Source organism: Raphanus sativus, chromosome 9 (genome assembly GCF_000801105.2).
Source record: "Raphanus sativus cultivar WK10039 chromosome 9, ASM80110v3, whole genome shotgun sequence".
NCBI classification, from domain to species: Eukaryota; Viridiplantae; Streptophyta; class Magnoliopsida; order Brassicales; family Brassicaceae; genus Raphanus; species Raphanus sativus.
In genome coordinates this window covers 1,085,349-1,111,882 of record NC_079519.1, presented here as the reverse complement: position 1 = coordinate 1,111,882, position 26,534 = coordinate 1,085,349, and the positions used below count along the sequence as shown (strand labels likewise).

Genomic DNA, 26,534 nt, shown 5'->3' with positions numbered 1-26,534 from the left:
TAAAAACAATGGGTTTTGTATTTAAAGCCCTAAGATATTATGGTTGTAAACGGTGGGTTTCAAACGTTCGGTTGTAAATGTTGGATACATTTATACAGTATTTATGAAGCATAAAATTTCCGATGAACTTGGGATGTAATAAATACGTTTTCTATGGTTTAAATTATGATTAATTTACATTTAAGATTTGTTTAAACTGAACGTTATTCCAAGATATCGAATTGCAAAAATAAGTACCACCACAGATTAAATTGCCATGTTACGAAATATTAACGTATTATCTATGTGTTTGATTTGATCCAAAAAAAAAAAAACATGTGTTCGATGGTTATTAAATCTAGTTTTTAATGTATATGTTATATTGTGTTGAAAAAAATGTTATACATATGCAAGGTTTGAACCAATTCGGAATATTCTTTTTGAAATATTTCTATTGAGTTATTTTAAAAATAAATACTTCTATTGAGTTACATAGCTAAATAGTTAGTTTTTTGTAACTGAATAAAAAAAAGTTAGTTCAAGAGTACACAGTTAATGTCTGAATGCCGAATAAAACAGCTAGAAACGGTACTGTGGCACTTACCACACAACTACTGTCACATCAGGGACTCCGGGACTACGGATTATAGATCAAAGCTCGCTTTGTGGGCTCGTACTTTTACATGTGGCTGCGTATAAGATTTTCATTGTGATTTACTCGAGTCTTTATGTTTTTTTCTTCTTTCAATTTACTAAATAAGGAGCATAGCGATCATGTGCGCAACATTATCTATATACGAACCATGTCCCCGCATATTAAGAAGCTACGATGATGACATATGTCCCTTCCTCCAAATCTATCACTGTACACGTACCGTTATGGTTAGGTCTGCCAACCGTCGTGATTTAATGCTTGTTGATATTTGATGCATGTCACTCTATATGATTTGATTAAAAATATCAGGGAGGGACTGGAACTATTTGTTAACATGGTCAATTGGAGCGTTCGAATAAAATCCAATTTTTTAAATATAAATTATGGTTTAAATTTTAAAATTAAGATATACTTTTAAATTTATAGTTTATAATTTAAAAATCATTGAACGAATATATATGTTATTATTAACTTTTAAAACTATTTATTTTCGTTAAGTACACATTGTTATATATTTGAACAAGAGCTAAAAATATTTTGATATGTCATTATTAGTGAGGATTAATATATCTTGAGTTGCTTTAAACTCTTGCGAAATCAACATCATAGATTGTTTCACAACATTTCTATATTGTGTCACATTAACTAAACAGGTGGGCCGTAATAATATCATTTATTTAATTTAATTATTGGGAGTATAAGAGTTGATTATACCTAACATATTGTACTGGGAGATAAATGATTTGCAGTTTAATAGGAACTTGATTTAGTCACAAAGTCTTGTGAGTTCATTTATGATTACTTCAGATACTCCAGCATATAAGTATGTTTAGGCAATGACACGTCGGCGACAAAAAAAGAGACCCGTAATAGGAAACACACACACAAAGAGTAATTAGTAAAGTAGTTTGATTGCCCTAATTAACAATCCCATATTAAATTATTCTTTTTCACATTCAATGCGTTCCTCGACCTCTATATAAACATATGTACATGAACCTCTTCCGAACTATCTAATGATCGATCGTAAAAGGCAAACATCGGCCCAGCACAAGTAATCTCTTATCCTCTTTCATCCTTTCTATCTCATATCAATACAAAGACATAGAACCATATTCTATATATGTAACCCATTTACATGCGCATATAGTTTAGGGCTATATATGTTTATAAAAAGAGTTACATAGTCCTATAATCTTATTAATCCCCCGTACATATGTATAGACACTAGTGATATGTATATCAATATCATCATACGAATATTTGTATGAACGTCTAAACTCAGTGTACATATCTGTTATATAAAGGGACCTGTACGTATATACATAGGATCATTGTCGTTATGTGGAAGTTGAAAATAGGAGAGGGAAATGGGGAAGACCCTTACTTGCTCAGCAGCAACAACTTTGTCGGACGTCAAACATGGAAATTTGATCCCAAAGCCGGCACGGCAGAGGAACGAGGCGCCGTCGAAGAAGCTCGCCGGCATTTCTTGATCAACCGTCCTCGTGTAAAAGGCTGCAGTGATATCTTGTGGAGAATGCAAGTAAGTTCTTTTTATTTATTTTATCAAGTGAGTTTTCTTTGTTTATCATGGAAATATGTAGCCTAAAATCTAAATAATTTTTAACTTCTAATGGAGATTTCTATCAGTAAATTTGAGGGGATTTAGATGGCCAAACCGATAAAGAACAACTAACATAACATCATTTTAAAAAAAACATAACATCATTTTATTAAAAACCTAATATATGTGGATTATATATATAGTATTTTTTTGCATTTACTTTATCTTATTTATAATTTGAATAAATATAGTTGCTCAAATAATTGAATAAATATAACTCATATCCATTTGTTATATTACATGTTTAAATATTTTAAAATTTCTACATATATTGTCTCTATTAAAAATATTAATTTCTGTTTTACTTTATTTAATATTTTTTCATTGGTTCTATTAATTAATGAATTAACAATAATGCTAAATTGTAAAATTATAAATCTATGCACTGAAAATATCTTACAGTTAACCAATTCTAAAACTTAAATGACACTTATATCTATACTATTATTTATGAAGTAAATTTGCTTAGTTGTCATGTATTTCATGATTTTAGGTAATTTTGCTTATTTGTCATATTCTTATTAGTTTTCTATATTATTATTTATGAAGTGATTTTGCTGATTTGTCACAATATCCTTGATTTTAGCTAATTTTGCTTATTTATCATATTCTTATTAGTTTTTTTATTAAATCATCAATTTATTAATTTTTATAATATTCTTTGATTTTAGCTAATTTTACTTATTTATCATATGCTTATTAGATTTTTAAATTAAATTATCAATTTATTAATTTAGATAATATAAAAATTTCAAACTTCCTAATTAATTTATAAATTTAAATAATATAAATATTTCGAAATTTCTCATTGGATTTATGATTATAGTCATTTTAACTTTCACAACATTCTTATTAGTTTTTAGCTTAACTTATTAATTTATTAATTTAAATAATATAACTACTATTATTATGAAGTGATTTTACTGATTTATCACATTCTTCTTGAGTTTAGCTAATTTTGATTATTTATCATATTCTTATTAGTTTTTTTGATTAAATCATCAATTTATTAATTTATATATATTCTTTGATTTTAGCTAATTTTGCTAATTTGTCATATGCTTATTAGTTTTAAAATTAAATCATCAATTTATTAATTTAGATAATATAAATATTTCGAAATTTCTCATTGGATCTATGATTATAATTATTTTAACTTTTGTAAAGATTCTTATTAGTTTTTAGCTTAAATCATTAATTTTTTAATTTAAATAATATAACGATTTCAAATTTTATAATTGAAATTAAAATTATAATTATTTTAAACAAGTTAGGACCAATTCTTATTTTCATATGATGTAAGATGATTTAAATTCTATAGTTTCATTTTTCTCATTCATTCCAAATTTTCTCGATTATAGTTTTTGACATCTATATTTTGTACTTTTGATATTTGTTTTTTAGTTGAAGTTCTATGTTTTTCTTCTTTCTTTGAGCTTGAAAGTAAGCAAATCGTTTTTGTTATATGGAGTTTGGAATTATGAATTAATTATTCTGAATTACTTCGGTAGTTATTTCATGTGTATGTTTTATTACTGTTTAATCTATAAGAAAAATATGTTTAACCAATGAAATATTGTTATTATCTCAATTCGTTTTTTTAATCTTCTAAATTATCATCGAACTTTAGTTTTTATTTAATTTTTATTTATTTTGTTTTTACTTGGATTATGTGTGTTTTAGTGATTTATTGTGTGCAATATTTGATATGTAATTATGCTCTTATGGTCTCATAGTTTTAAAGTTTTTATTTGTGTTAAGAAGACATAGACCGAAATAAAAAAAAAACTAAAATGATTAAGAATATAAAAATAAGTTATCATGGTATTTAAATCATAATACATATATTAATAATTATTAGTAAAACGATTATGCCCGCATGTGCGGGCAAAACACCTAGTAAAACTGTATGTATACTCTGACTATTATATATATAGCTCTTTTCGTATTTACCTTTGTTCTATTATAGTTTGATAAATATATTATTAACAGATTTTTTGTCCAAAAAAAAATATATTATTAACAGATTTATATTTGGGCCGTAAAGGTTAATGGGCCAAGTTGCCAGTTGCTTCAAACTCGAATGGTATTTATATTCAGATTGAGCTTAGCTAAGATAAAGTTTGATTTGATTGCGACACACAGTTTCTGAAAGATGCAAAATTCGAGCAAGCCATCCCGCCGGTGAAGATCGACGGCGACGAAGGCGTAACTTACGAGAAAGCGACGGATGCGTTACGGAGAGGAATTTCTTTCTTCTCGGCTCTGCAAGCCTCCGACGGTCACTGGCCTGGAGAAATCACCGGACCTCTCTTCTTCCTTCCTCCGTTGGTTTGTTTCTTCTTTCTCTTCCCTCTGGATTAGGTGGAGAATACTATTTGGGCTAGAATTAGTGATTTAGGGCTTATGGCTTCTATTGCACGCTAGTAGTGTGAAAAGAAAAGAAACAGTAAGCAAAGGCGTCCTGAAATGTACCATAAATATTTTAACAAGGTTTTAACAAAAAAAAAATATATCTATATTTTTTTTTTACATCAAATATATCTATATATTTTTTATATTAATTTAGTGGTTTTTCAGTGTAAATTTTTTTTAAAAAATTGAGATTTTAGTCCAATATTTCACTTCGTATCATGATCACCTCTACCCCTGCCACTAAGGGTAAGGGATAACCAAGAGGAATCCAATGGCAATGAGATTAGAGATTTAGGGTTTGTGTTTCTATTTCGTGCAGGTATTTTGTTTGTACATCACAGGACACCTTGAGAAAGTATTCGATGAAGAACACCGCAAAGAGATGCTTCGTCATGTCTATTGTCATCAGGTTACTTTCACTTAGGCTCACATTTCTTCACATGAGATAACGTTTTGCTCTTTGTTTTGTATTTTTAACTTTTTTAGAACGAAGATGGTGGATGGGGACTACACATCGAAGGTAGGAGCATTATGTTCTGCACCGCGCTGAATTACATTTGCTTGCGTATGCTCGGAGAAGGTCCCAATGGGGGACGAGAGAACGCGTGTAAACGGGCAAGACAGTGGATTCTTGACCGTGGTGGTGTCACTTATGTTCCTTCATGGGGGAAAATATGGCTATCGGTAAATCTTGAAGTCCATCATATCCTGAGAGATGTTGCAACGTTACGTTTTTTTCAATCAGCATTTGATTTTTTTTTTCGGTATATGTAGATACTTGGAATCTATGATTGGTCAGGAACCAATCCGATGCCTCCTGAGATCTGGTTGCTACCTTCGTGTCTTCCAATACACTTAGGTTTGTTCTCTGTTTCCATTTTTTTTTTCCGTTGAGAGATTCTTATGTGATGTTTGTCTTGACGCAAAAAAATATATAAATACAGCGAAAACTTTGTGCTATTGCCGGATGGTTTACATGCCGATGTCGTATCTATATGGGAAGAGGTTTGTTGGTCCTATAACACCTCTTATCCTGCAACTGCGTGACGAACTCCATTTGCAACCTTACGAAGAAATCAACTGGAATAAAACACGACGTCTATACGCAAAGGTATGATAAACCATTCTGATACTTATTATATATATGTCATCTGACTTTACTTTCCGTAGGAGGACATGTATTTTCCGCATCCTTTGGTTCAAGATTTGGTGTGGGATGCTCTTTACGTTCTCGTGGAGCCGCTCCTTACCCGTTGGCCGTTAAACAAGCTTGTGAGGGAAAAAGCTCTTCGGCTGGCGATGAAACACATACATTACGAAGACGAGAATAGCCATTATATCACCATCGGTTGTGTTGAGAAGGTAAAAAGTGTTGATTTGAATGACCCTTTATAGAATTAGGCATATACTCTCTCTTAAGAATCTATTTTTGAATTTTGGGTTGAACTTTTTTTTTCGGTAGGTACTGTGCATGCTTGCATGTTGGATTGAAAACCCGAATGGGGACTACTTCAAGAAGCATCTTGCTAGAATTCCAGATTACATGTGGGTCGCCGAAGATGGAATGAAAATGCAGGTGACTGAAAATTTGATTATTTTTGGTATATGCTGTCTAGTAGGCCTAGGCATTTCTGGTTTTGGGTAGTTCTGGTAGGGGTTCAGAGTATCAATTTACTACTTAATCTATTTTTGGTTCAGTTTGAATAGTTTCTAGTTCGGGTAGTTCGGACAGTGTCTACTATGGAAACTTGTTTAAAATTATAGATTTATGCAGAGCTTTGGAAGTCAACTATGGGATACTGGGTTTGCGGTTCAAGCTATACTTGCTAGTGATCTCTTTGATGAAACTGGCAATGTATTGAAGAAAGGACATGATTATATTAAGAAATCTCAGGTTTTGATATCCTTTTTCTTATAATAGTGTAGCTTGAATTTCTATAATAAGAGTTGAATGTGTTTTTTTTTTCCCTAAATCAAATAAATTTTGCAGGTTAGAGAAAACCCTTCTGGTGACTTTAAGAGCATGTACCGCCATATCTCCAAAGGCGCATGGACTTTATCTGATCGAGATCATGGATGGCAAGTTTCAGATTGTACGGCTGAAGCTTTAAAGGTAAATCAAACCAGTCAGTGATGCAGAACAGGTTTGCATGATCCTTTCACAAGAGTTAATGCCTCAATGGTACTTCTTTGGTTTTGTAGTGTTGCCTGCTGCTCTCCACCATGCCAGCTGAGGTTGTTGGCCAGAAGATAGATCCTGAACAAATATTCGACTCTGTTAATCTCTTGCTATCTTTTCAGGTAAGTTTAAATCTATAATATCCTAAAATATTATTGACTCTTATTAAGATTTACAACTACACTTCACTAAAATGTAGAGTGAGAATGGAGGTATGACTGCATGGGAGCCTGTCCGTGCTTATGAATGGATTGAAGTAAGAGCTTGAAACACACACCATAAGGATGCTTGCACATTTTTTCTTTATTTTTAACCTTTTGCATCTGGTGTTTCAGTTCCTCAATCCCACGGAATTTCTCGCTAATCTCGTGGCCGAGCGTGAGTATGTGGAATGCACCTCATCTGTTATACAAGCTTTGATTCTGTTCAAGCAACTCTATCCAGATCACAGGACAAAAGAGATAAACAAGTCCATCGAGAAAGCTGTGCAATTCATAGAAAACGAACAGACGCCAGATGGTTCATGGTATGCTCTCTACTTTCAAGCCCTTCATGGTATAAAGGAATATGCTTCAGAAAAAAAAACTCTTTTAACAAAATAATCTTTTTTTTTTTCTCGACCCATGATATAGGTATGGGAACTGGGGAGTTTGTTTCATTTACGGAACATGGTTCGCTCTTGCCGGCCTAGCAGCCGCTGGTGAAACATATAAAAACAGTCTGGCTATGCGTAAAGGTGTTGCGTTTTTACTCAGGACACAGAAAGACGATGGAGGCTGGGGCGAAAGCTATCTCTCATGCCCTGAACAGGTATTTGCGCAGATCAAGTACTCTTAGTAAATGACCTTGATTACGGAACGATTGTTGATCTTTTTTCTTAACATGGCTTCCTTGTACGTAGAGATACATACCATCAGAAGGGAAAAGATCCAACTTGGTGCAAACAGCTTGGGCAGTAATGGGTCTGATTCACGCTGGACAGGCTGAGAGAGATCCAGTACCTCTTCACCGTGCTGCAAAACTTATCATCAATTCGCAAATGGAGAATGGAGATTTCCCTCAACAGGTTAGACATTATCCTCTTTTATAGAAGGAACAAGAGTCTTGGGAATCAAATAGTCTATCTATGTTTCATTTTTCTAAGTTACATATTTTGATTGTCGCATCATGTGCAGGAGATAGTAGGAGTGTTCATGAGGAATTGCTTGATACACTATGCTACCTACAGAAACACTTTCCCATTATGGGCACTTGCTGAGTACCGGAAAGCTACCTTCCCAATCCAAACTCAACAACATCATCTTCAGCTTCCTTAGTAAATGTTTACAGATTATAGATAAAAAGAACAAAACAATGTCTACATATGGATGAAATCTCCTGTGTCTTTGGCTACTTATTCAGATGTATGTTTATTCAGCAAAAGTAAACGAATAATAATATAATATGTCTCCTCTGATTTTTTGGCTAACTTTTCTTTTTTAACTCTAGAAATCATACTCGTCGTGTGCTCTAAGATCATCTTTAAGTTTCATACTTGACCGTTGAACCATCCTTACAAGCGCCTGCACAACTTCGGACATCGGTGGTCGGAACTCTGGTTCAACTTGTACACATAATGCGATAATGTCAGCGAATCTTGACAGTGACTTTGGTGGGTAAAGTCCGTGCAAAGCTGGATCTGCTATATTCGCTAACGCATCTATGTCGTGAAGCTGCGGTGTCGCCCACCGAACCAGCGATCTCTCCGGCCTTGGCTTCTCTCTGTTTATATCACAAAGCCAACCATACACAGTATATATGTCTTATGACTCAGCAGAAGTATTTAACCTATTATAGTTAAATGATCTTAGAATGAAACTGACCCGTCAAATGGAACTCGACCGGTGAGAAGCTCTAACATGACGACACCGAAGCTGTAGACGTCACTCTTTGGTGTGTAGTCATCAGGGTTCTTGGCTTCTGGTGCATTGTATCCTTCTCCAAGGTTTTGACTCGTTCTCTGTCACATCATGTGATTCATATACTAATTAACTCTTAATCCAAACTTGTCGATTTTAGAGGGAATTAAACTTAAATGCCTTACGAGATAGAATTTTGAGAGGCCGTAATCTGAGAGACGAGGGTTGAGATCTGCGTCTAGCAAAATGTTAGAAGACTTTATGTTCTTATGCATCACAGACGGTGAACATGCCTCGTGTAGATATCTACACCAAAACAGAACAACATGGTCATAAAAGTGTTTATGTGTGTGTGTTTGTGTTTAAGAACTTACTCAACAGCTCGAGCGGTTCCCAAGGCGATTCTGACTCTTGTGTTCCAAGTCAAAGGTTTACTGAAACAATCTGACAAATGAAGGAACTCGTGTAGCGATCCGTTCCTGAAGCACTCGTAGACCAACATGTTGTGACCTTGCTCTGAGCAGTAACCTACGAGCTCTGCTATGTTCTGATGCCGAATCTTCGAAACGCTCATCACTATAGCCGCTATCCCTTCTGATTTACCCGAATCAAACAGTTTTGAATCGATCTTCTTAACCGCCAAAGTCTGAACCAAAAAAACAAAACTTGATCAGATACATTTGGACTAATTGTGTTACTTGTGACACAAGGTAGCTCAGAGACTTACACGTCCATCGGGGTATTTAGCTCTGTAAACTCGTCCTATTGACCCTTCACCGAGTAGATTTCCAGGTGCAAAGTTAGCTGTTGCGGTTTGTAGATCAGAGAGCTCGAACTCTGTAGCAGCACGAGTCGAAGTGGTTCGTTTCGCGTTGAGCTTGTTCGCGAACTCAGTATCGTTGAAAGACATCACACGCGATGAAACTGAATGTTTTAGTCCCTTTGATCCAACCACTCCTTGCGTATTTTCATCATCCGAATCTATAGATTTTCTACCTGCAATATAAAGCTCCTCTTGATTAGTAACTTGCTTTACAAGTTAGGTCGAAAAATGTTTTAACATATTACCTTTGTAATCGTTGCCAAAATCGATACGAAGCTCTTGTGAAGATCCATGAGATCTCATAGACCTCAGATTTGGTGTGTGATGGCTGTCGTCTTCGTCTATGAAATGAGGATTGGGAGATGATCTTTTCTTGGAGAAGAGAGCGATCAAAAGCACGAATAAGATAAGAACTCCTAAGCTTGCTCCGGCTATCATCAGTCCGGTACCGACACTCATACCTCCTTCTTTAGATCCACCTGATTTTCGACCGTACTTAACACCCGGTGGTGGTGGCGGAGCAGTTTCTGTTGACCAGTCGTTGCCTCCTCCGGTCCTTTAACATAATCAAATTACACAAGAGAGAGAGTGAGTGTTTTTCCATGTTGAAAACTTGTTCCTTGTGTATCACGCAACCCGTTACACTTACAGTAAGCTGTCTATTTCTTTAAGTTCATTAGGTATCCATCCTTCGAACTGGTTGTCTTCTATGTTCCTTTAATCACACGTAAGAAGACAACAGATGTTTTATAGGTATTTTGATTTTGGACGATAACAAGTTAGGGTTTTCTCTTAATTGCTTACAAGTCATCAATGGGAAGGTTCCTGAGAACGTTTATGTCTCCTGTGAATCGATTCTCCTGCAAATGTCTTGTACAATGATAACATAGGAAACAAAAACAAAATCCAGTTTAGCATTTTGAGAAAATTAAAAAAAAAAACTTAAGTAAAAGTTTGTTTGTTATTGTTACAATTTTTTGAGGCTTGTGAGATTAGCAAAACTTGGAGGTAATTTCCCAGAGAGTTTATTTAACGAGAAGTCCCTGTACTCATGAATTTGGGTGTGTGTAAGGTCTCATGTTTAATGATTTTTGTAAACATTTTGTTAGAAAACATAACTAAAGGAATTGTACCTACACAGTTTCGAGTTTGGAGAGTTTCTGAAACATATCTGAAAGTTGTCCATCGAGTTTGTTCTGTCCAAGATTACTGCATTTCACATATAAATTAATAAATCTCTTGAAAATTAATTAACAACAAAGATATTTACTAATTTTCTTCGGTTTTCACTCACATGCTTTTGAGTTTATTCATTTGAGATAACGAGTAGGGTACATTTCCATCGAGTTCGTTCTCAGAAAAGTCTCTGTATATCAGTGTCAAGGTTAGGATTCTTTTCTTGGGCGACAAGAAATATAACAGAATAAATGTATGAACTTACAGGTTAACAATGTTGGGTGGGAGTTGGTAAGGTATGTTTCCTTTGAGATTGTTTTTGCTGAGATCACTGTACTACCACAAGAATTTTGAAACCTGATTGTTATCTTTTGAAATACTAATATAAAAAGAGCTTATTGAGTGAGGATTCTCACAAAGTTGTGAGAGATTTGAGGTTGCTTAGTAGATAACCTAGCGAGCCACTTAGCTCATACCCTGACAACTGTCTATGGAACCAAAAAAAATAAAATAAAATTAGGATATAACTTGTAATACAAGTAAGTTTTTGAAACTAGGGCTCTTCGTTAAATTTGGGAATGAATGTATACAGCTCGGTGACCGAAGAGCCTTTGCATTTAACGCCTTCCCAAGAACCGTCACAAGGATCACCTCCGCTAGATTTCCAGCCTTTGAGTTTCGGCGGCGAGTTTAAGCTCGTGAACATCACATTCAACGCAGAGACTGCCAACACTTTCTAGTTAACTTCTCAATATGATTACTTAAAAGCATGTTTTTCTTCTATTGACATTTAAGCCGCAAAATGTAATTACCTTCTTGTTTCTCAGTTTTTGCTTGAGCTAAAGTAACGATAATAGCGAGAGAGGCGACCAAGTGCCGTACGAGTTTCTGCATCATCTTAGTTTGCAAGAAAGATATATAAAACTATAGTTAGGGTTAGGTTTACGTTCCCAGGTTTGCTTCACGGAAAAGGCAGCGATGCTTTGAGAGAATGTGCCATTGTGATACATTATTGAGGTTTGGTTCATGGACAAGAACTGATAATTAACTCGCGACCATTAACTTCCGTTGAACAGTTGTTTACTAAAATTGATTTAATCTTTGAGGAAGAACGAAAGGTGCGCAATGACAGTGAATATGGGTGCGTGCTTTTGAATTAACCACTCGTTTTAAACTTTTCTTTATTTTGTAATTTGTGATTGCAAAACAAACATACTTTAGGTTAGTTCTTAAAGCATCTTTGCCATTCTAATTTACAAGTTCTATATGTATAAAAATATTCAAAATTAACTCATGCTGCTGAATCCTAAACTATTTTAAAATAAAAATAAAGAGAACCCCACACTTCTAATGATTTTTTTTCTTTTATAATCAGCATTCTATGAATTAGCCTATATTTTGCTTATTTGTGATATTACAAATGTCTAGGTTTCAGATTCTTTGCTCACCTTACTTTGGTAACCGTTATAATTAATTCTTTTTATAAGATAGTTTGTCAGAAAATTGAACCAAAGTTTTAGAATAAGTTAACATCTTATGATAGGTTTTACCTGAATAAACACTCTAGCTAGTAAGAAACAAGCTATGATGTATCATTTTCTTCTCTTTGCAATGGTCAGAGTTTCCTTAGTGTATGAATTTTCTTATTTTAATGATTTCTTCTCTTTATTAGCATTTTTTATATAAAAAGAACTTATTGTCAGAACTGAAGTACATAGGTAACAATAACATAACTATCAGTCGGAAATAAAAAAATGTTAGAAAGGACATTTAGTTGGTTGGCAATATAAAAAAGAGCATCAAGTTGTTATGACACTAGTTTGACTATATATTCGAAAACTATATATATTTCTAATCTTCCCCAACCAACATTTATATACAATCTTTTTTTTTTGCTAAAGCCACTTACAATCTTAGTTCGTACTTTTTACATATGTGTAGAAATGTTAGTATATATATCAACTTACATTATAAAACAGATAAAAATCATCAAAACTATTTATAAATAGAAACAGAGGGAGTAATACATAATTATTGGATTCAGCAGATTGTACCCCAAGTCCCAACATGTAGCAATAAAACAATTATTATTTTTTTAATCTGTAACTGCAACTGATTTTCCAATAAAATATAAATTGTAAGCCGCAAATAAACGGTGAAAAATCTATTCGGTATATGTGACGAATTTGTGACATTATATTTTTATATCAAGTTTAAAAAAATCTGATGCTAAAATTAAATAAACATCTAATATATAAGAGTTTGTTTTTTAGCGTTGGTGCGCTAGATGAGTTTTGGTATTGCACGGAATCATTCTAATAATGACACCAAATGCGTATAGTTAAGGTATAATGACATAGTGCGTGAAGGTGATTGCCATATATTGAATAAGAGGATTTGTCAGAATTACCTTGTATACAAACAGAATTGAATATAGTTAGCCACATGTACTTGTAGTAGTGTTGGTGTGTCACTATCCTTGATCAATGTATGTTCTTAAACAAAGAAACAAAAAACAAGCGATTGGAATTGAGTAACATTAATTATCAAAGTAATCGAACAATAAATCAGAGAGATGTGGTTTAAAACACATCTTGGCAGAGTTCATATATTATACGGTTGCAACACCATATAACATATACAGTAATTGAAATACAAAGACGCAAGACAAACATAATCACGCAATCACTCAAAAGAAAAAGAACATATCACACAAAAAAAAACACAAATGACCCCCAAAACTGATGTTGCATTAACCAACATATTAGGGTTTTAAATCTTGAGGTAATTATTGTCAACGGGTTTAAGCACATGAGATGCCTCTTCTTCAATAAACTTCAACTGCCCTTTCGTAAGGTGCAAGTAAACCATCCAGTCTTTGTCGTCCACCGAGCTTGGCATAGGCATCACATATCCAGCATTACCTCCCCATGGGAAATGATAAGATCCGAACACCGGCGACCCCCACCCAAAATCCACTTGGTTCACCGGAAATCCCCTCCCGGAAGAAACCACAAAGGCCGGTCCGTCGTCTGAGCCAGTGCTGTAGATTCTTGAAACCGCAGGTATTGGACGCCGAGTCTCAACCCAATCGATCAAGTTCAAGAAATGTTCTTTGGTCACTGAACTCTCCAAGAACTTGTGAACCTCATCTGCCACCCAAGATAATGACTTGTTGATCAAGTCATCGATCTTTTGGCCACCAAATGGGATTGAGAGAACGTTTCCGAAGTAAGTATTGTTTTCTTGCTCCATAAGTCTCCTCCTTCCGTCAACAACGATCCCTAGTTTCGAGTTCTTGGTCGGAACTGGATCTTTTGCCGCATGTTTCGCCACGAGTTTCCACAGAAACGCGCTGAACGCTTCAAGTTTGGTCCTTTTGAGTGTAGTCTTTGATCCACTAGCTAGGGTTTGAAGCTCGTCTAGTGCATCCGCTTTGATGTAATAGAGACGGCTCGCGAGGATACTGTCTGGATCGGTGGTTTCTTGCGGAGGGGTCAAGGACGTGACAGGCATATATATCTGGTCTATAGATGAATCGATGATCAAAGGTCGTCTAGGGTTTAGTAGAGATCTTCGAAACGATGGTACACAAGAGATTGGTACGTCGGATCGAGAGATCTCGGCCCATGATATTAGGAACATGTTCATGGAATACGCATCCGCTACACGATGATCAAATGTACATCCGACAACTATGCTCCCACATTTCAGTTGCGTCACCTGTTTACACAACGAGAAAAACACAAAGTTACGTTGTTGTCGCCATTATCCTCTTTTAGCATGTGCAAATGGTCAAATAGAATCCTAATTAATCTTGAAAAAGAAAAATAAATAGGTATATAAGTTAACATTTTAAAATTTTAAACATATTACTAAGTTTAGTGCTTATAATTTCAAAAAAATATTAAACATTCATAGATGAAGTCATTAATTTTTAAACTACATTATTACTTCGTTAAATATATCTCCAAATTTTTCAAATAGAATTTATAGATAATTTTAGATGGCCACTGGTTGTTATAATGAACTATTACTGTCTTAAGCTGAAAACTGTTACCTGAATCGCTATGACTCCATGCTTCTTGATGGGAACAAGCCTGGCAATACTTTCATCAGGATCATATAGGTTAAGCTCTCGGAGGTCCACGTCAGCACCGGCCTCCACGAAATCTACGCCGCGGTTGTTACAGAGAATCTCCGGTTCTCCGGTGGGATTGGTGACGATCTCGCCAGCAAAAGCGTAGTAGGAGACGAGAGTCTCGGCCAAAGCAGTCTTTAGGGTTTCATGAGCCATAGTGATGTTAGATGGTTTCTTGTAGCAGAAGCAAACGCTGACGTTGAGAGGAGGAAGGAGGAGGTCGAGGTTTGAGAGAGGGAGCCAGTGGTCCTGGAGAGGAAGAGCCGCCGTGATGAGCTGCTTCCTAGTGGTGGTCACGTGAAAGCCACTTGCTTGCTCCGTAGCTTCTCCCATTGGTTGTTGTTTTAGGAGATGAAATGAATAATGTTGTGGTATGTGGGCTGTTGGAAGATGCTGTAAACAAGAGAGAATTTATAAACAGAGTTTAGGAGAAAAATAGGTGAAACTTTCCAACTTTTGGGTTGATTTATTTATTTGAAATGATAAGTTACTACTATTTTTTTTAAGAAATAGTAGTACATATAAATAAATATATATTATAGTTACAAACTTAATGTGTTAAAATTGATTGGTTTGTTTTTTTTTAATCTTCGATCTATATCTATTTGTGTTTATAAGAGTGATATATAGGTTAACTAATTAGATTAAAATCAAGTCTGAATTAGTTTTAGAATTCATATTGTAGTTACAAACTTAATGTGTTAACGTGTTAACGATCTACTATTTTCATTGATTGGTTTGTTTTTTTATCTTCGATTTATATCTATTTGTGTTTATAAGAGTGATATATTATGGAGAGACATGGATAAATTGGTTCGAACTTTCAAATATTCATTAGTTCTGACGTGACTTTATCAACCAATCAATAGTTTCTCTTTTCAAAATATTTTCAAGTTAGAAAACCGTTTTACAAAAAAAAAAAAAAAAATTTCAAGTGTTATTTGAGTATTCAAAACGATAGTCTACAACTTACACATATATTATCGAATTTCGAACATGACTTATAACACGATGGTGGCAATAGTTAATATTACTATGTTATAAACCTCAAATCGTATATAAACAACAATTTTAAAATGAACTATACTTAGTTTCACCCCTGAGGTAAACTTAGTTCATTTCTATTAACCAATCAAATCGCCACGTAGGATTAATGACAAAAAATATTAAATACATTTTCTAAAAGCCAAAAAATCTTTTAAGTGTCAATTTTAACAAAATTAATACCGTAAACTAAATTCTAAATTCAAACCGTAATCCTAAACTTAAACTCTATATCCTAAACCCAAATCCTAAGCCCTAAACCCAAACCCTATACTCTAAACTCTAGATTTGAATTTAAGAAGTTCACTCAGGGGTGAATCTAAGTATTGTTCTTTTAAAATATCAGTAAACTTCTTCTTTTTCAAAACCAGCGTTTGTATATATCTCTAATTATTTTTGTGACAAAAAAATGCATCTCTTATTGCATGATCTTTAAATTTAAATTTAACTAAAACTATTTTTAAAAAATATAAATTTAATTGAATCATTATGATATATGTTTAAACAAAGATGTATATTCTCAATATTTTTCTATGTCAAGAAAAAACAAAATCATGTCCCTTCCGAATATCTGACAGAATTCATTTTAAAAAAATTTGGTGATACTTTTGCTGAGAAAACATTGAATTAATATGTAGTTAACAATTAGTAAAATATATAAAATAGAAAAAAACTCAAAAGTAATTTAACGGTATTTCATATATTATAATTATTTTTGATAACTCAGGTTTGATTGTTATTCAAAATATTGTGGTTACAGTTTATTTGAAAGGTACATATACTTAATTGACATTTTGCAACATGGTTATTTATTGTAATTTTGTAAAGATAGTTGATTAGTAAACTCGTTTATCATAGATGTTAAAAGTGATCAAACTTGTTTTCCTTTCTTCTTAAAATTACACTAATCAAGTAAGTCTCAGTGATATCATTTTTATGTGAATGCTCAAGAAATTCTGCGGTATATGAGAATTAAGAATTAACGCCTTGACCTTATAACTAGTCTCACCCGAAGTCACTTTACACTAACCCATAATTAAATTTTATGAAATACACTATGTTAAACGATACTTTTCCCTCTGTTTCATAATAAATATCATTTTAGATTTTCTTTTTGTTATACAAAAATGATCACTTTATAATTTGCAAATTATACTTACTTTCAGCTAAAAATTAATTGCAAATTGAATTAATTTTATAAATAATTTTATTTATCTCAAATACTATTAATCAGAGAAATGTAATTAATAACAATTTACATATATTTTTATCACTTTTTAATATGTGTAAAAAATGTCAAAATGATATTTATTCAAGAAATAGATAGAGTATCATCTATTCGACTCTATTTGTTATCTCAATAAATTAAATTTATATCATACGTTCTTTGTACAACATTTAAATTACTGTTGACAATGAAAATCTAACTGTTTCCTTTTTTTAATCATTGACTGCTTTAATGGTTTATTGATGTCCTCCAAGTAACCAAATTTATGCCATATAATTTAAGTATTTAACTAATTGTGATGGTAGTGTCTTTGATTTGATATCATTTATAACCAAAAGATTAATGATTGTATTCTACTGTAATCTTCTTTAAGTTACAAGTCTTGGTCAATGGTTCTACACAGAGTTTAAAAATCAGTTTTTATTAGCATGTAATTTCATATAGATGTTTATGATGGTGGTTGCACTGTCCATCCCAATGTTTAAATATTCTAGTTTTAATTCCGCAGTAAGTCGTCTGCCATAAAATTGTGTATATGTTAGAAACTTAGAATGCGTGTTCGTGAATAATTAATTAAAACTGGTTATGTAGACGATGAAAGTTTTTGTAAATAAAATTACTAATTCAGGGAATCCAGTAGATAACAAACTATTTATCAACTACTTTTTTTTGGTAAATACAAACTATTTATCAACTAAAAAAACAAACTATTTATCAACTACGCATTGTACGTTAATAAATATATATTCACAGGAAACTCGACGTGTAGATTACTGGAATGCTACTAACTGATTCAAATAAGAAGAGTAGAAGAAATCAATTACGTTAGCTCGGACTCGGACGTGATTGCAACTCAAGGCTTAAGACCAAGCATCATTTTTTTTTTCTCCCTCTTCTTTTTGAAAGACCAAGCATCATTGACCGGTGTATATTCATTTTCATATACATGTTACTTTAATTAACTATTAAATCCTCCAAGTAGGTTACTAATACGTGATATATTGATTCCTAAGCCAATAATGTTCCAGATTCAGCAGTTAAGGGACCGCACAGCAATTCCACAGTCAAATGATTAAAAAAAGGAAATTATTAATCGATAGGAAAAATGCATTTTACTCCATAAATGGAGTTTAATTTTATTTATTTATTTATGAAATAGTCTTTTAAATTTTTAATGTTTTTATTTTTTACTTAAATAATTTTTATGTTAAAGATGATACAATAACATGAAAACAAGATTTCCATTACTGAATAATTTTAGATAAAATGCATAACATAATTAAAAAATAAATAATATAAAATAAAGATAACATAAAACAAATGATTTAATAACCCGGCAATTCGTTTCCAGATCCGCTAAGACCGGAGAAGATTGAGAAAGAGCATGTTGATCTTCTCAGGATTTTGCTTTGATATTATTTGCATTTGTTGAGTAATTCAATATATGTACAGACATTTGGATTTTGTATGGAATTCAAATCACAAAACAAAACTATTGTAATGCTTGATTTAAGAATATCAAAGATAAAGAAGTTCATTTTTTATTACGCAATACATTAATTGATCATTTGTGGGGAAAATATTATAATGTTCAATTTAAAAAAAAAAAATATTATAATGTTCATTATTGAACTAACTTATATATTGTCTTTTATTTTATGTTTATGATTTCTGTATCTTTAATAATAAATGTTTGATTCAAAGATATTATATTTTAAAGAATTTTTGTAAACATAAAATAGTTAGGGTTAATAGGTAAATTTTTTAAAATATAAGGTATTATTAACAATTATTAATAAAATAAAATATTATAATTTAAAATATTATTTTTGGAGTAAAAATAGAATAATACAGTGGCGGACGCAAGGCTTAACGTACGGGGGCATGTGCCCATATGAAGTGCCCCCAGTGAAAAAAAAATGCTGTGAGAATTTTTTTTGTGCCCCCATCTAAATTCAGTTCTAGATCCACTCCTGGAATAATACATTGGAGTAAAATCTTGATGTTACACCATTTTGAAGTAAAATATAGTAATACATATAACTAGTGAGTGTGGTGTGGATGAAAAGTTAGATATCATTCTATGAATTTTTATGTGTTTAGGTAATAAATATACAGGAATCATATTACAGTGAGTCCATAATATGAAACAAAATCATCATTAACGGAGTGAAACATTCATAATGGTGCTTTTGAAACAAACAAAAAAACAATTTGTTTTCGTGTTATTGGATAGTTAGGTCAAATTGGTTGAACCATGAATTATTTTTTTAAAAAAAAACTGATTTTCCAAAACCTAGTTTCGTAAAGGGTTTATTCGTGAATTAGCCATATTGCAGCAACAAATTAGGTAAATGTAATTTTAACATAATGTAATTTCTAACATTTGTGTTTCAAAACATCCAGTTTTATCCTTGTTCATTAAAAGTATCAGGTAAATGTCGTTAAGAGAATACAAGATCAATAATACCTGAAAATTAATTCTAAATAAAAGAAGAAGAAGTTATCCACTTATAACTTTATTGATCACATTTATATGTACTGAGTGTTCTATTCTATATCATCAAAGTAATATAGGATTATAACCCTATCTAAATCACTAAATACTAAACATAGCCTAACTTTAATCTATACATACTAGATCTTATCTCAGCTCCACCCCAATCCCTATATATTCAATTCAAAACTCTAATCAGTAAAGCTTAAACCCAAATATAAATCATAAAAATAAAAAAATGGTAGTGTGTGGGTGACCCATCCCCCCCCTCCATTTTTCCGGAGAGAGAATCTGAGTGTTCTGGTGGCCAATGCGAACTGAACCCAGGTGGTTTTCCATATTGGGGCCGAAACTCCCTCCTCAAGTAATAACCACTGGGTCAGCTCGTACTGGTTAAACCCAAATAAAATATAACAAAATAAATAACATAGTGTATATTTGGTGAAATTATGAAATATGTATGATTGCATGGAAAAAATTATGTTGACTCCAACCATACCCCTCACCTTCTAAATATTAACCCCTAAAATCTAATCACTAAACTCTTTCCTAAATATAAACTCTAAACCGAAATATTAACCCTAAACCCAAAAAAATGGAACAAAATAAATAATATAGTGCATATTGGTGAAATTATGAAATGTATATGATTGCATGAAAGAGGTTAATGTTGACCTCAACCAAACCCCTCACCTTCTAGATACTAAACCCTAACTCTAATCACTAAACACTAATCCAAATATGAACCCTAACCCAAATTTCAAAATCTAAAAAGTATGTAACATTATTTAATATTAAATTATATTATGTAATATTAAACTATACAATATAGATTATAGTATAATTTTTACAGGTTCAAAACTATGTAACGATATTTAGAATTTAAAAGAATTACAAATTATAGAACCTCAATCTCAAGAACACACAAGATAATAACTCAAAATAAGAAACTCTTCTTATTAATCTTTGAGGAAACTATCTCAAAACCTCAAACACACAACTCACAAAATTCTTAAGGAAAACTTTCTCAAAAACCTTAAGCTCTCACAATCTCTCACAACTCATAAGTTATTCAACATCATATGCATCTCCTTATATATAACTCAATATTTCCTAAACTCATTAGGAATCACAAATAGATATTTTCCTATTCTATAACTCAATAGAATTAGGTAACTTGCACTCCAAGTTATTTTCAAGCTTATTCCAACATTCTCTCCCTTAAGCTTGAAATCTTCTTTCAACACATCTTGAACTCCTATGTGATCTCTCATCTCTATAATATTGATCCTTACCAGAGGCTCCGTTAAAGTGTATGCCCTTTGTTCGTGTCCGGGAATATATTCCGCTTCTACTTGCTCAATCTTAACACATTCCTTTGTAAACTGAAATTTCTTTATCCATGAAAGTGGAGCAAGAGATGAAAGATTTACGCCATCGGCGCAGTTTAGTTTTTCCGTGAAAGAGTTATATCCATATTCTATGTTACTCACAGTGCTGACTCCTGAACGTAGCTTTACTTCATTATCTCGTGTAACAACCTTAGGTTTCTGTTGAGAAACCTTTTCCCAGCTATGCTCTAAATTGGAGAGCTGTATTTTAGCCATGTACATATCATCTAAAGCAACTTTCAGATTCTCTAACTTCATAAGTTCTTCAATCTCATGTTGAAGATCTTCTCTTTCATATAGAAGCATATGCCTTCGCCTCTCTAGCTTTTCTCTTAGAATCTTTAGTTCTTCAACCAGATTCAAATCAGCCCATTTTTTCTCCCTACTTTTACAGTCAAATTTGATTTCCAGCCTCTTGGAACCCATCCCCTTTAGTTCCACTTGGACATGTTTTAATTTCTTCTTTGTTGAATCCTTGATAGACTGTATACGCTCCTCTTCCAACTTCTTCTCTCTCTCCGTCAAATAACTTTCAAATTCTTCAATGCAATACTCCAGCTCTGTCTTATGCGTCTGAATTCCCAACAATAGTTCAGCTCGTTCACGTTCACGCTGTGTCTTGCTAAACCACTCTGAATGTTCCTCCACCATGAATTCTTCATGCTCTCGGTTTAGTGCTTTCACACCGTTTACGTACTGATTCCTTAATGCATCCCTTTCCTCCTGGATGTTATCACGTTCCTCTTTGAGATACATTGAGAAAGCCTCCCTTTGATGAGTAGTGTACTCTGCCTCCTTTCGTAAATCTTCCTCTTTTACATCAATGTGTTCCCACGATCATGTTAACAAAATTACTTTTCTCCTCCGTCAATCTATCTGCTTCAACCATAAGTTTAGGCTTTTGACCCCTCAAATCATATAACTCCTCCTTGGGGTTAAACTCTAGAATGGATAATTCGCTTGTCTCACACTTCAAGGCTTCATTTTTTTCAGTTGCGTTTTCTCTTGTCTTCTAGACTCATATGAAACTGTTGCAGATCTGAGTATAATTCTCTAAGACGATCCTTCTCATTCTCCACACGAGTTATCTTAGTACTGATATTTTCCTCTATGGCACTCAAACATTTATACTTCTCTTCACGAGTAGTAATGTTGAGTGTCGTGTCTCTGTCCTGAACTGAAAGACCATACTCAAGATTCAACTGACAAACTTGGCATATGTTCTTCAACTTGGCTAATGACTGAAACATTTCTGTTTTCTTGTATCTAACAGTCCGACCAGATTGCCACGTAAACATCTTGAAAGGTCTTGTACACACCTTGCATTCTTTGTCATAATTTGCTAGTGCCATTCGCAAGCTAGAATTGTCGTGGAAGAAATATTGATAGAAGATTGGGAAAATGGATCGTTCATATCCATGGTCTCTTAGTATCCTCTGAGCCATCTTATTCTCTTCTTCCTCTGCCTTCTCTTCAAGATTATAAGACATCTCTGTTATGTCGTCTTCTTTCACTGTCAATGCTTCTGATTGAACTTCCAAGTCATGTTCAAAGTTCTTAGCCTCAGCCACTCTGAGCTTTACTCTCTCACTTTCTACTTCAGTGCATGCATCTCTCAAGCTTTGCATATACAACAACATACTTCTCCTCTGTTCCTCCAATTGTTTTTCTACTAATAGTTCCTTTTCTGTCATTTGCTCTTTTGAAGATAACAAAGCTTCCCTTAAATAAACAATCTCGAATCTCTCATCAGTGATCAGCTTCTTCACTCTTCTGAAGTTTCCCATGGTTTCATTAGCTTCTCCTAAGAATTTCATTGTTTCCTCCGGAAGCTTACTCACTTCATCCTGAGTTACTAACCAATCTTCTGTTTGTTTTTTCAAGTTGGCATCTGTTTCTCTGAGCCTTTCCTGCTCAAGTCTCTTTGCCGCTACAGAAAACTCTATCTCTTCTTCCTTCTCCTTGAGTGCTCTCTGAAGTGCATATATCTCATCTTCTTGTCTCTTGACAATCTTGTTGGCTTGGCTCAAGCACTGTGACTTTTTGTCAAATTCAGACACAGCCACAGAAACCTCAAAATCTTTGATTGAAATCTCAACACGTATTTGATCTGGCTCTCGTTCTCTGAGAAACAAATATGACTGCATAGCAGCAATCTCCTCGTATCTTTCCCTAAGCTTAAGCCTTAACTCTTCAATCCCTCTGGCCTGTGAAGCTAACTCCATGTTCGCTCGCTTTAGCTCCTCTTGTAGGCTTTCTCCATTCAAAGAAGCTTCTAAGATTACTCTCTCTCGTTTTTCCATAGCTTCCTTTGCCCGGTTTAGGTTCTTCTTCTCAGAGAGAACCTTCCTCTCTGCATCATGCAAGTCATCTTCCTTTTCACCAACTACTTCTTCCCTCTTGCTCTCAATTTTAAATTCCACTGATTTGCATTTGTTTTCCAACTCAGCTTCCACATCGTAATTTCTTTTTTTTCAGCATAAACTCTTGATTTGCTAAGACCTTCTGAAACAACTCAAAATCCTTGTTGGCAACTTTTCCTTCAGCAAAAAGCAGTTCTTTCTCTTTGAGAAATATAAGACGCCAAGCAAAATAATCTTCGTGGCTTTCAAATTTTTTTCAATTTTCTCTCTGCAATCTTTTGATACTGGTTAGTTTCTGCTTGTAGAGCTTCAGCAGTTTGAATTTTTCCTTCGGCATCTGTAAATTTTTTCAGAGCATCCTCAATATGAGTTTTAAATTTTTTCCTGCCACCAGAAATTTTTGTCTCGGCACATTCTGCATGAATCTCGTGCACAGTCTTATCTAGACTAGAGACACACTCTTTAGCAACCCCAACATCTTTATTCAAATTCCTTTCTAGTTTCTTGACTTCAGCTAAGGTGGAAACATATGCAAATAGATCTATACTATGTGATAGGTCGGATTCATTGTTTGAAGCCACTCCTCATACTTGGAAAACAACTCGTCCTTCTCCATTAATAGAGCAGTTTTATCCCTCCTTTTAATCCATTGTTCATCAAATCCGGTAGTAACCGGTGTTCTCGGGACTCGCTCCGAGCTAGAAGTTGCCATCGCCGCAACTTATTCAAACTCAAATTTCACTGATCCAGGATCAGAATCACGATTATAGCTTTGATACCAAATATAGAACCTCAATCTCAAGAACACACAAGATAATAACTCAAAATAAGAAACTCTTCTTATTAATCTCTTGAGGAAACTATCTCAAAACCTCAAACACACAACTTACAAAATTCTTAAGGAAAACTCTCTCAAAAACCTTAAGCTCTCACAATCTCTCACAACTCATAAGTTATGCAACATCATATGCATCTCCTTATATATAACTCAATATTTCCTAAACTCATTAGGAATCACAAATAGATATTTTCCTATTTTATAACTCAATAGAATTAGGTAACTTGCACTCCAAGTTATTTTCAAGCTTATTCCAACACAAATTATATTTCTAAATACAATAGAATATTTTTAGTAACTGTCAAATGGAATGTAATATAATAGCAACAGATTTGTCGCAAACAAAATATGAAAAATACATATTATTTTACATTTCTATTGTATGTGCATGTAATAAAATAGAACACAATACCAAAACTGTTCGTCTTCTCCCACATTCGACATAGATTTACTTCAAACAACATACGTACATGTTCCCACATTCGACATAGATTTACTTCAAACAACATACGTACATGTTCTGACGTTATTACGACAGTCGCTTTTAGAATCTGAGAAGTCTCTCTTTTCCATCACCGACAAAGCCTTATGACCTATCTTTTTGATGTTAGGAGTTTTGAGGCTCCTAAGTCAAATGATAGTATAGTGGTAGTAAGTTGTCGAACCAGTTCTGAGGGATTCAAATGCAGAGAGAATGCAAGTATTTGCCTAATCTAAGTGCAATCAGAGAATTGGATGGTTTTTAAACTAAGACTAGAATGCAAATAACAGAAATGATACTTTTAAACTATTGGAAAGGAGAATTCATGGGTATAGGGATTTCAGACCTTGGGTGATCAAGTTTCAAACTAAGGATGACAAATGAATCAATCAAACTATTAACCTTAAGCCTAGACACAATTCTAAGCAAGCTCTATGTCTAGATGAATGCTCATTTGCTAACATGTCTCAAACATCAAATGTCTTTGGTTGAATAACATGCAAGCAATCATTACTAACAAGTCTATTAGCTATCTTAGCATCTTTAACAACAAATCTATTTGGCAAAGTACACTAAAAGCCTAGGAGAGTTGACTCAGGCATTTCATCAAACACTTTTTGGGTGGAAAATGCCTAGAGATCACCCTTTTGAGTGGCCTACTCAAATGATGCATTATGAATACTCTACTAGCAAGGAACAAGAATGATCTACACTAAAACATCCTAGAACTAGCCTAATCACCCTTAATCACCCTAACCCATGAATCTAAAAGGTGATTACTCACTAATCTCCATGATTCCTCTTAAACCCATGATGGATTTCAGATGAATCATATAGAGATGTAGAAAGAAAATCACAAGAACACAAGAACAATCAAAGCCAAAAGAGAACTTTTCTTGAGAGAGTTTTGTGTGTTTTCAATAGATTAAAGATAATCTGCCAATGGTGGCTACAAAGAGTACTTAAACATTAGGTTTTTCAGTGCAAAAACGTGCACAATAAATTGCAAAAAGGTCTTTGAAAATAATAAAAATCGTGCATTGATAACGCGGAGCGACCTCGGCCAGTCGCTCCGAGAGGTCGCTCTGGGCTCGGGAGTGACCTCGGGTGGTCGCTGCGTGGGGTCGCTCCGGAGGCATTTTCTTTGTCTTCGAGCCGTGTAAAGCCGAGCGACTTGGAGTGGTCGCTCCAGCTTTGGTCGTCAGGGTCGCTCCGGCTGGAGCGAGGTCTCACAGCGACCTCTGCAGGTCGCTCCAGGCTCCTCTCGTCCAATCATCCTGCTTTTCACATCTTTTGAGCTCCAAGTGCATCCAAATGTCTCCAATAACCTCACTTGGCACTCCAGTACCTAATAGAGACTTATGCATGCAAAATGCAACCTAAACATGTCTAAATCCTATTCTATATGATGAAAATGCTTATGAATGAACGGTTAAAACAATGCAAATATGCAAGACATCAACTCCCCCACACTAGTCCTTTACTTGTCCACAAGTAAACTTTCAAGAACCAAGGAGAAAAAGTTTGAAAATGGGGACTCACAACCAAAAGAAACTTTTCTTAGTTCTCAACCTAACAACCTTGCATAATCATACCAAATAGCAAGAGCAAAGATTTTATCCATCTCTAACTTCTCTAAGCCTATCTCAGCTCCTTTGATCTCTACATTCATTAACCGTGCATCTACAAACCACAAATCCACATCTCTCTAACATTTATGAAGCAAACTCAATAGACATCTCACAAATGGTCAACTGGTCCAAGTCATTTGGTTTGGTAAGACGAAGGCTTTAATACAA

The 26,534-nt window shown here is 33.8% G+C and overlaps 3 protein-coding genes and 1 pseudogene across 3 annotated transcripts; 1 reads left to right on the top strand and 3 right to left on the bottom strand.

Moving 5' to 3' along the window:
• Positions 1-1,607: 1,607 nt before the first annotated feature.
• Positions 1,608-8,323, top strand: LOC108827357 (beta-amyrin synthase 1). The gene is made up of 17 exons (XM_018600736.2): positions 1,608-1,688; positions 1,964-2,180; positions 4,407-4,592; positions 4,996-5,085; positions 5,163-5,360; positions 5,451-5,535; positions 5,621-5,787; positions 5,847-6,038; positions 6,139-6,252; positions 6,451-6,570; positions 6,667-6,789; positions 6,879-6,977; positions 7,055-7,111; positions 7,191-7,381; positions 7,488-7,665; positions 7,757-7,921; positions 8,031-8,323. The coding sequence occupies exons 1-17, from the start codon at positions 1,651-1,653 to the stop codon at positions 8,169-8,171; spliced, it is 2,361 nt and encodes a 786-aa protein (XP_018456238.2). The 5' UTR covers positions 1,608-1,650; the 3' UTR covers positions 8,172-8,323.
• A 16-nt stretch (positions 8,324-8,339) lies between these two features.
• LOC108827360 (protein STRUBBELIG-RECEPTOR FAMILY 5) lies at positions 8,340-11,649 on the bottom strand. Its single transcript, XM_018600740.2, has 15 exons — positions 11,565-11,649; positions 11,343-11,475; positions 11,169-11,240; positions 11,018-11,083; positions 10,871-10,942; positions 10,714-10,785; positions 10,548-10,619; positions 10,381-10,446; positions 10,226-10,291; positions 9,822-10,132; positions 9,481-9,749; positions 9,128-9,399; positions 8,939-9,059; positions 8,718-8,854; positions 8,340-8,616 (listed from the first exon to the last, which is right to left on the bottom strand). The coding sequence occupies exons 1-15, from the start codon at positions 11,647-11,649 to the stop codon at positions 8,340-8,342; spliced, it is 2,091 nt and encodes a 696-aa protein (XP_018456242.2).
• Positions 11,650-13,281: 1,632 nt separating this feature from the next.
• Positions 13,282-15,272, bottom strand: LOC108825936 (coniferyl alcohol acyltransferase). The gene is made up of 2 exons (XM_018599302.2): positions 14,813-15,272; positions 13,282-14,475 (listed from the first exon to the last, which is right to left on the bottom strand). Exons 1-2 carry the CDS (start codon positions 15,224-15,226, stop codon positions 13,525-13,527), a joined length of 1,365 nt encoding a protein of 454 aa, XP_018454804.2. The 5' UTR covers positions 15,227-15,272; the 3' UTR covers positions 13,282-13,524.
• A 5,493-nt stretch (positions 15,273-20,765) lies between these two features.
• Positions 20,766-24,128, bottom strand: LOC108808877 (protein CROWDED NUCLEI 4-like; annotated as a pseudogene).
• Between the last annotated feature and the right edge of the window lie 2,406 nt (positions 24,129-26,534).